Genomic DNA, 10,344 nt, shown 5'->3' with positions numbered 1-10,344 from the left:
AAGCTTTTCTACTACATTAAATGCTGTAGCCTCTGTTAGCCCAAAATGAGTGTTATCCTCTACACCGGCTGCTGGAGGATAAAGGATGCTAAGTAACACCTCAGCGCTGGAAAGGAATATGCAGCCTCCATTCACCTACTGGTAAAGGTACTTCCCCGCCCCCAAGTTTCAGAAAGCTTCTTAGCATATGGCAAGACACTGGAGTAAGTTGCAAACTACAGTCTTCCCTGAGTTGTTTTTTTTTTTTTTTTAAATGGCAATTTTTTTCTCAGAAAACAGGTTGCCATTTGCACGATAGCTGCTGTTTTCTAATTGGTTACCAAAACTAAGAGTAGATCTATTTTTATCATGAAAAAGCTGCAGGTGTCAGTTTCTCTTATTAGTTAGAAGCTGTCTTAGTTCTTTAGGAATGGAGAACAGGAGCACTTGAAAAATTCAGCAAAACGGACTTGCTTCTGGCTTCAATTAAAAACAAAGTCAATTTTTTAGTGTGACTGCTGAGATACAGATATATTAGGGGATATAGTATATTATCTGTAGAAGAAAGTCTGTAATGTTAAAGATGATCAGCTTTTGACTCCTTAAATGTGACCACCTGCTCTAGACCTCAAAATGCAACAGGGAACTCTGTTTTTAGAATGGAGTTACGGGCAAAGTCAAAACAAGTGTCCCTCTGGCTCTAAAGGGAGCATGCAACAACTTGTTTTCAGTCACCGTTTTGTTTTTTAAAAATGTTTCCTCATGCAGGCATGGTCTGGTATTTCTTGAATGACACAGGACTTAAAAAAAAAAAAAAAACAAATGCATTTCTTAATGTATTTACTTTGAAAAACAAATTGCAGTTTATTGGAGTCTACACTTTTTAACGAAAAAATTCATCAGTCTTAAAGCAAAGACTTATTTTAACAGTTAATGAAACCATCCTTTTCTCTATTCAGCATAACACTTTCTTGAGAGAGGATAAAAAGAAGACTTCCGGACTGGTAACAAAAAATTCTACTGGAGAAGAAAACTGCCTAAGCACTGCTCCATCAGAGCAAAAGGTGTCTTCAGTAACAGTCAGCTTCATTCTCCTCTATGGTCCCCACAGTAGCAAGGATGTCCTGTAAGAGGGACTGAGGGCTCTTCTCCACATGGTCACTACTTCTATTGAGCTCATCATGGAGCTCTTCTAAGTCTATTGTACCCAAAGCTAGCATCATGCTCTCTGGATCCTCAAAATCCACCCCATTACCACCACCCGTGGGGAAGTTCTGGGCCAGAGAACCCTGCCTTAGTGTCCTTTGTAACCAGGCAATGCCATGTCCTGCAGGTAACTCTCCGGTCTCTTGTGAATCCCTCGGGGTACCAGTTGGATAGAAATTACCTCTTAAGGCAAAGAGTATATCACAGGCTCTCTGACCTACTGGTTTGTCACAGTCACACAAAGACCGAAACAAAAAGCTGAACAGTTTTGCTCTGCAAAATATCTGCAGCGACCTATTCTGATGAATGGAACTAGCGACTGCAGACAAGACAGGAACAGATGAGCATCTAGGAAGGCCAAGTTGGCAAATTGTCTGACTACAGAAAACTTCAACCAGTTCCAAACCACCAAGTCTGACTTCCCAGTCTAAGTCATGCTCCACAGTTTGGATCACTCTAGAGACAAACTGCTCTGTATCTTCCATCCGACCTGTGCAGCCTTGTCTCAGCCACTTGGTGAACATGCTGATCACAGCCCTCCTGGGAAAGCCCTCTGGGTCCTTTGACAAGATTTCCTGAAGTTTTGCTACAGTGTTCTAAATGTAAAAAAGACAAAGAGAAAGCACAATGAGGGGAGGAACATGCAAAGAAACAAGAACAGCACAAATAAAAAAATCTAGTCTCTTCGTTACTGATCGTGAAATCTGCCTGCACAAGACTGCAGATAACTTGCGAAGAAAGTTATAAACGGTACAGCAGAAAACCGATGGGTAGTTCCGCTTGATTCTGCAGCGGGCTACACAAAGTCATCGTACCTCTTTATTATACTGATTCCCTATGACAGGCAACTCTGGAGCAAAGAAAGTAATGAAGGCCAAGTGTCCCACAGCAGTCACAGCACTCGCTCGCACGTAGCTTTCTGGATCCTCAAGGAGGTTTTCTGTAAGACTCGGCACCTCCGAAGACAGGAGAGACTGCCTGAACTCATCCTGGTCTGTAAACAAGACAGCAATCCAAAGAAGCGAGGCTTTATTCTCTCGGAGCATGAAGCTGTTTCCAATGCAAACAGTTCTTTGCGTCATACAAGGATGCCCGCTGACTGCAGGGACAGCTGCCAGTGAGCTGAGCCACTGCAAAGACCAGCCAGCTGCTCACGAGAGCACAGATCCTCTGTGTCAGGCTCCCCATTTTCCAGCACCTTGGTGACTTTCAGTCACGCCCTGCTAGACACTAGAACTTGGAAAAATCCATTTACAGTTGTTCTAGCAGCAAGAAAAACTTTCTCCGGGCAAGCGAGGACATGGTTTCAGCCTCATCAAACTTATGCCTTTGCTTAAAGGAGGAAAAAATAGTCTTCCTTTCTTGCTGTTAAGGCACGTGGCAAAGAAAAAGAATGCAACTGCAGCACGGAGAGGGGCTGCAGGGTAAACTGCTAATGCAGCTGAGCGTGCTGGATACTTCCTTTGTGACCTGGGGACAACAGTAGTCGACAACATCCAACATCGCAGAGCTACTGTAGGAGAATTAACATTGCCTTAGTGCTACCTGCTGCAAAGCCTGAGCTACCAGTAAAGTGGAAAAATCGGTAATTAATCCAAAGCCTGCAAAGCAGATCTAGGCTTTTAGCCTCCTAAATCCCAGCCCCCAGCCTGCTGAGTGAAACCAGGCAGACTCCACTGCAGAGCAAACTCAAAAAAGGGAAAGTATTATCTGCCATTAAGCATTGTCACCTGCCTTCACATACATGTCTCAACATATATGACTGTCTCAACATCCCTCAGTTTAACGTCCCACAGCTGCCATTAAGGAGTGCGCAGTAATCTGAGTTCAACAGAAAAGTAGTTTATTAATCTTTTTGTCAGATTTTGATTGTGATCTAGGAGTGAAAAATCTTGACGCTTCTTTCTTTTCTTACTCCTCCAGTTATAGGTCAGAGGATGCTTCACAAGCCTGACTGACTTTCATAACATTAAAAGAAATACTCCTCCAATCTGAACCATTAAATATCTGCACCTACCTCTCAAGCATTTAATCAGGACAGTGAGGAACTCCAGAGAAGAATCTCTTACTTCCCAGCAAGGACTGCACAAACGCTTCTGCAGCACCAGAAACACATCTGTAAAAGCCAAGTGACAAGCGTGAACAGACATGAAAAGCAACAAGCCTTACTGAAGCAATCGCTGTACAACCTCTCTATCATTTTATCTGCTGCAATCCCTTTTGCTGCTGCCGCGTACTTCTCCCAGAGGTCTTCAAAGCACTATTTGGGCAGCTAAATCTAAATTCAACATAATTGTGGACAAATGAATCCTAAGTGCTTTAAGCAGGAAAGGTAGGCAAGAGCAGATTTCACGTATGCCACTAACTGCTGTTTGTCCCAACTTGAATAGCTTCGTTACCTGCCAAAATCTTCTCAGTTTGTTGCCACTGACTGGTGGAGCAGGACAGTTCATGCAAGCGCACCAACCACTTGGATGTTGCTTGAAATGTTTTCTTTAGAACCTGAAGCAATATAAAGCAGATTTACTTTACTACAGGAGGAGGCATTGTTGCCTTTCTGCTAGATAAAATTTGTTTTAACCTCAAACTTATAGAGAAATTCTCAGAGTAAACAAGTACGTGTCCTTCCTTATTAAGAAGTAAGCCACAAATAAATGGTGCTTACATAACACTTCTAAAGATTCTGGAAATTGACTGTTCTTAGCTTCATATTACAAAGTTCTAGTACTTCCAGCTTTTGATTTGCAGTTGTCATCAGTCATTTGAGGGAAAAAAAAAATTCCAAAGCAAGAAAAGAAAAACCATTAATGCACAGAATTCAATACTTAAAGGCCACATCAAGTTGAGTATGTTGGTGCTATTCTTGGACACGATGGCTCCTGTCCTTTCAAGAAAACTGAATGTATTGTTTATTTACTCAGAGTTTTAGCTATTTCCTGCAAACCACCCAGAATGAAGACACATCTCCTACATATTCTAATACAAACTGTGCTAAGAAATAACTACTGTCAGACAATTTCTCAGAACTACATCCCACTGGGGCAAGCTAACAGACTTGGATCTCTCCTTAGATCTATACTCACAGTAGGGGTGGTGTTTGGACTCTCCAGGTATGCCAGAAGGACATCAAATAGACTTCCTATAAGTGCGTCACAGCCTGAAACACAGAAAACAGAACTCAAGGACCAATACTGGGAGAAGGAGCAGCTGAATCACGATTCAGCTGCTGAAATACAGAAAGACACAGGATTGTAAAACTCTTTTGGAGAAGAAAGCAAGTACAGTCCTCAGAGTAAAGGAGAAACATCCAGTTTCTCACAACCACTAAAACCTTCTTAACTGCAGCATTACCTGCCCTAGCTCATCAACAGAAAGTAAGGTTAGCCAAGACAGTGGGAAGAATGGGAAAAAATGAACAAGTTTCAGAAATGGAAATGGTAGTCTTCATTCAGAAAGATCAGTGAAGGGGGATGAAAAATTCTGCAACTACAGAATAGTCAAGTATTTCCAAAATTAAAAAAATTTGAAGTGCAAAGATTAACCCACCTTTTCGCTCTGAGAGTGCTGCTAGGACATCAAGAGCTGACCTCTGTACTCTGAAGCAATTGATCAAGATTCGGCTTATTGTGCTTCCCAGAGGAGAAGCTGGACTCAGGAAGCCATTACAGAATTGTAATATTGTCATGAGAGAGCGTAGCAAAGATGTATAGGGTAAATCCACTCGCAAATAAACCTAATGAAAGGGGAAAAAGAAAAAGGTTTCCACCAGATGTCTCAAGTGTACATGTAGAGCAGGAGTTTTTGCTCAGGAGGCAGCAGAAACTGCAATTTCTAGCGTGTTCTTAAGGTACTCCAATGCTAATAACTACAAACATCTTCTTCTCTCCCAAGAACTACTGCACAGATGGAAGAAGATTCTTCTTACTGCTTGGGAAAGCAGTTCAGTTTATGCTTTTTCACCAGATCAATAATTGCAGTAGAAGTCAGGTATGGTAACAAAGCTTGTGAAGATGGATTTAAAACTAAGTGCAGTCCCTCTTTACAAGCCTCGATATTCCTCTGCTATCCTGTTTGGAGCCTACTGTGCTAGATCTCTTTAACGTATGGAAGTCCTCACTGTCCATTCCTCTCCACGTTTTGTTAAGCTTTACTGCAAAAGTCTACAACAAATCTTAACACCGTCTTTCAAGGACCAGTTTGATCCCCAGGCTTTTTTCCTCGTCTGAACGTTACCAGAGACAGCAGCTCCTCCAGATGAGCGAGGGTCTGACACAGGAGACTAGCACAAGATGACTTGGAGGACAGAAGACTTTCAACAGTGGCGGGATCACTAACAGACTCATCCAGCAAACCTACAGGACAAAAGGAGGGAAGAGCTCAGGTTGTCGGTGAATACAAAAGACTGCCACTTTTAAAGTTAATCAAGATATGCAGGTGATGTAGTATGAATATCCCTTCAAATGCAACTGTCAGTAGGGTGCTGCACTTCACCACAAACACTGCTACTGTCCTTGACTACTTCTACTCTTCCTCCTCCAATTTTGTCTGCACCAGACACTTAAAACACTGGCAAGCAGACTAGTCTCTAACTTTTCTATCACAACTGTACCTGCATATTCCAGGGGCTGGGAGGCTGCTCTCAAAATACAGTCCATTGGCTGAAGTAGAACAGTCAGTGCCTGAATCCTCACATCTTGTGGGCTTCAAGGAGGAAACAGCAGTTACCAAAACAAGAACACTTCAATTCCTTCCCAAACATCTGCCCCTAAATGCTGACCAGAATAATGTTTTTCATGCAGGCTTTTAAACAAGCCAGCAATGATAGAGCAATGAAAGTATTATCACAATTCAAGTCTCCTTCCAAGCTTCCCTGGCTAACTGAAAACAGAGGAGAAACGGCTCTGGAATTTATAAGCAGCCTTATCAAGCTATGCAGAGAGTGGGATTCTGTGTAAGAAGGGGGTTTAGAGAGAGGCATTTCTTGTCAACAAAACGGTGTCCTTATATCTCAAGGCTGAGGCATTACTTAGCCTGTAAATCAGTATCCATCTGTGCTGTATTCATTTAACATCTGATGATTTCTTGATGCTTTTTCACTACCTAAGGGGGAGTTACAGGGAAGATGCAGGCAGCAGACCTCTCAGAGGGGCACAACAAGGCAACAGCCTTAAATTGCAACAGTGTAGATTCCAACTGGATATACAGAAAATACTTTTCATCATGAAATGGAAGTGGTTAAGCACTGGAACAAGTTGCCCAGAGAACCTGTGGAATGCTCATCCTTGGGGATATTTGAAACTTGAATGGTGAAGGCCCTGAGCAACCTGATCTGTCTTTGAAGTCAGCCCTGCACTGAGCAAGAGGTTGAACTAGCTGGCTTCTACGGGTTCCTTCTAACCTAAGTTGTTCTACAAATGTCAACAGAGTCTCCAGATGCACACTTCTGCTGGGCATCAGTAAAAGCTCTAAACTAGTCACTGTTTTTTTGTGAAAGAGAAAAATGAACAGGGACTACTGGATTTGACAGCCAGTCAAATTGTGATCTACCTTGGCAGTATAAAGGAGTTTGCTGTTCCTTACTGAAATTGTCTGGCTCTAGGTAAGATGCAGGTATACACATATAAACATGATATTGGCTCCTTTCATTTATCTCTCTTTGAAACAGTATTATTCTTGAACTTTGTTAGCTACTGGCACAGTTCTTGCCAACCAGTCTTACATACTAAGGAACGTAGTGGAAAATGCAGCGACAAAAAAAACAGTTCTTGGAAAGATACCAGACATATTAGTATAGAAACACTTGCAGAATGCAAAAATTTCATTGCAGTAAGTCCTACCATTTGTAGAGCCTCAGAATTCCAACTGCCAAAGGACCCACTTGTACTGGGGTCAAGTGTTCCAGAGCAGAAGTCACTAATGCCCATAAACCGCCTTCGCTGTCACAAAACACAGGGGACCTGAGAAAGAAAGAGGTATAAGTAGGATGTCCCTATTACATGGTGGAAAACAGATACATCTCAGCGCTGGATCCAAGGTCCCAGAAGATCTTTACCATGCCATGTTAAGTAAAAGATTCGCCAGCATGCGCTGTGCTTGAACAGTCTCGTCCGTCAAAAAGGATTCTATTTGCTTTGCTATTCCTAGCCACAGTACTTCAGTCCACCTAGAATGACAACTGCTAAACAAACTAGTTAACAGTTTTAATGACTGCTCGACGTGAGAGGCAGAGCTGGACTGAAGGGAATCTTCTATATGCTTTATAATCATTTGGGCACACACTGGCCAGTCAAAGTCCTTTGCACTGAAAGGTTTAGTTGTTTCAGACTCCACAGAGAAAATAAGCATGTGCACCAGAAGCCGGCTGGCAGATGAAGCCACAAACAGGCTGGGATCCCCTTGCAGAGCGAAGATCACATCTATGCCTCCTGTGTGAAAACAAAACAAGTCACTGGAGGAAAAAACAACAGCCTTCCTGTTGTGAGGTGGAGCTTTGTTGCACTCCAGCCATATATTATTCTAATTCAGGTATCACAGAGCTTTAAAAGGGGTTTTTCTTTATACTTTATTTTGTAGTCCCTATAGCATTTCAAAGTCAGCCAGTCCTTAAAGACAAACAAGTAAAAAAGCAAACAAAAGAAAGTCAAATTGTTTTCAGATCCTCAGGTGTTTTAATAACTCAGGAACAGAGTAGGATTTCAGTATAACATTAGTAATATCAGGATCGCTGACAGCACACTCGCTATTTATTTATGGAAGGATACTGTACCGTCTCTGGACACAACCAGGAGGAAAAACATGAGCAGCAGCAACAGTACTACTTTTCCAACACGCAGACAGCAGCGCATGCTGCACGTTAATATCAATCCAGTCTTTTAGGCCCCTCTGTACATGGGATCTGAAGTTGCAGTTAACAGCAGAATTTACATACCTACATAACAACAATGGGACTGCAATGTGTACAAGTATTAAGAGATCAATGAGTCCCCGCTTAGTTTTTCTGCACTAAAATATCTGAAACGTATATTTTAGTAAGAGTTACAAATAAGAATACAGAAGGCTTTTGATAAGCTATTTTTATCGTGTGTTTCATAAGATGTGCCTCTCTCCCCTCTAAAAAGGGTGTCATCTTCAGTGTTTGGGGAAAAAAAAACCCAAAAACTAAAGGCATAGATAATTTAACAAAAACCCCACCATCTTTCAATGACTTCAGTGTTTTAGACGAATGTCTTATTTTCATTTTAAATAAATGAAAACTCCTGTCTCGTTTGACATCTGAGCAACAGACTGGAATGGAAGAGACACAGAGGATTTGGGGAGTTTGCAGTCCTAGAAGTACTCACCACCATTGCAGAGGAAGTGGAGGGCAGGCTGGTGATGCATCATGCTGTGCACACCCTCCACCCAGCCACTTCGCACAGATGCATCTTCCCACACTGTGCTGCTCAGCGGCCCATCCGTGCCAAAGAGCCTGACCAACAGCTTCTCCTGCTGAGGTCAGAGGAGAAGACACAGAATAAACGGTAAGCAAAGGGGCTCAAGGGGAGCGGAGAGGCTGCTCTGCCACCCAAATCAAGAGTATCAATACTGTAGCAAAACCTCCTCTTGCTAAAAGTATCACTAAAATAGAAATTTTTCAGAATCCCATGCTTAAACTCAACATCTGTCTCTTTCATGAATTAAGGAATAGATGTGTTCAAAACCAAAACCGCTTGTTTTCAAGATGCTAGGGACAACTTATGTGTGTTATCAGTTCCATTAGACTGCTTTTATGCAGTTGCATGCATCTCTTCCCTCTAAGCCTTTTGGGTTTTGTACCATAAACATATTCTATTGTTGAAAGCAGAGCTTTAAAAAGCTCCCTCATTTTCGTGGGGAATCAGAGATTTCCTGTCAGCCAACTGTGGAAGAAAAACTATATCTGTTGGTGCAGTTTAAATCTACAGAATCTGTCCAGGGATACAGTATTTTGCAATGACTGCTGTGAGATAGTGTTATCCCATACACTGTTTTGAACAGAAAACGAGAAGCACTACATATTAGCGTTCATAGCACTACTGTGGCAAGATAGAAGAAGACACCAGCTTTACATGAGAAGTGAAAAGGAATGGTATGATTGTAGGTCTTCGTTACCATATCAGTGTTTGCTGAGTTGTTCAATGTATGCCAGAAAATTTATAAGCAGAATACATACATTTTCAGGTGTCCTCCACATAGAAGGAGGAAACAGACACCTACCTGGGTAGCCGACTCACCTGCAAGTGTTGGAAGCGGTTTTCGGAAGAGGCAAGTATCCCAGCTAACCGCAGAGTAAAGGAGAGGATGCTCGGATTGGGCTCTGGCAGCGCCAGGATGGAGGTGATGAACTCCGTCAGACAGGGGTTGTCCTGCACCAGGCTCACGGAAGGATCTAGAGACCGGGTGTTGCACGAGGAGAGGTCAGAAAACAGAGGGTCAGTGCCAGGACTCAGAGGGCATCTGTCGTTCATTCAGTGGCCAGTCCAGCCTAACCCACGACACTCTCCCGTACCTCTAAGGTGATTGCCTGCGCTCAGTGTAACCCCTTACGACTGACAGGGAGGAATGCGGGTTCACCTGAGGCCCACGTACAGGCCTCAAGTACCGAAGAGCGTGTTTAGGTGTCACCGAGCACCTCTGAGGGAGGCCTCCCCCCACCGCGGACAAGCCCCCCCGGTCATCGGGGTCGAGGTGGGCCCTGCAAGCGGCGGGCGCTCACCGAACTCCGTCATGCTCCGGAACCAGTCCAGCAGCTTCTCCAGGCAGGTGTCGTCGGAGCCGGGCTGCCGCGGGTCGGCCAATGCGGCGCAGACGCCGGGCAGCAGGAGGGCGCACTCGCGGGTCATGGCGAAGCGGCGGCGGGCCCGGGCGATGAACCACGCCTTCTGGGCGTCCATGGCTGGGGAGGGAGGGACGGACCGGGACCGGACCGTCCACGGGACCGGTACAAACCCTCCCTACCGGCCGCGGCCGCAAAGTGAGTGTCGCAAAAGCGGGGGCGTGGCCCGGAGGCCGGCGGGGTGGCGGAGCGGAGCTGGCCCCGCTCCTCCGCGGCCCGCCGGGGTTCCCTGCCTCTCGGGGCCGCTTGGCGGCACTCGCGCTCCGCGGCAAGGCCGAGGCCCGCCCGGCTGTGCCCGCGGGCGA

The 10,344-nt window shown here is 44.3% G+C and overlaps 1 protein-coding gene across 2 annotated transcripts; it reads right to left on the bottom strand.

Moving 5' to 3' along the window:
* Positions 1-818: 818 nt before the first annotated feature.
* BRAT1 (BRCA1 associated ATM activator 1) lies at positions 819-10,176 on the bottom strand. Of its 2 annotated transcripts, XM_054212451.1 has the most exons (13): positions 9,920-10,176; positions 9,438-9,592; positions 8,526-8,673; positions 7,238-7,610; positions 7,023-7,142; positions 5,795-5,886; positions 5,419-5,537; positions 4,732-4,918; positions 4,269-4,342; positions 3,585-3,687; positions 3,203-3,301; positions 2,001-2,179; positions 819-1,781 (listed from the first exon to the last, which is right to left on the bottom strand). In XM_054212451.1, exons 1-13 carry the CDS (start codon positions 10,095-10,097, stop codon positions 1,050-1,052), a joined length of 2,559 nt encoding a protein of 852 aa, XP_054068426.1. In that variant the 5' UTR covers positions 10,098-10,176; the 3' UTR covers positions 819-1,049. The 2 variants fall into 2 exon arrangements, with proteins under 2 accessions (XP_054068426.1, XP_054068427.1); XM_054212452.1 differs by lacking the exon at positions 9,920-10,176 and adding an exon at positions 9,713-9,893 and having other exon boundaries at positions 8,526-9,592.
* Positions 10,177-10,344: the final 168 nt, after the last annotated feature.

This window comes from Rissa tridactyla, chromosome 8, assembly GCF_028500815.1.
Source record: "Rissa tridactyla isolate bRisTri1 chromosome 8, bRisTri1.patW.cur.20221130, whole genome shotgun sequence".
NCBI lineage: Eukaryota > Metazoa > Chordata > Aves > Charadriiformes > Laridae > Rissa > Rissa tridactyla.
This window is presented reverse-complemented; position numbering and strand designations above follow the sequence as displayed.

What these genes read in the sequence shown, in the direction of transcription:
- BRAT1 (XM_054212451.1), bottom strand. Translation starts at nt 10,097, where the DNA reads ATGGACGCCCAGAAGGCGTGGTTCATCGCCCGGGCCCGCCGCCGCTTC. An exon ending in CTTTTACTTAACATGGCATG is followed by an intron (nt 7,143 to 7,237) that starts GTAAAGATCTTC and finishes TTTCTTTCTCAG; the next exon opens with GTCCCCTGTGTTTTGTGACA. An exon ending in CCAGCCCCTGGAATATGCAG is followed by an intron (nt 5,538 to 5,794) that starts GTACAGTTGTGA and finishes TTTGTCCTGTAG; the next exon opens with GTTTGCTGGATGAGTCTGTT.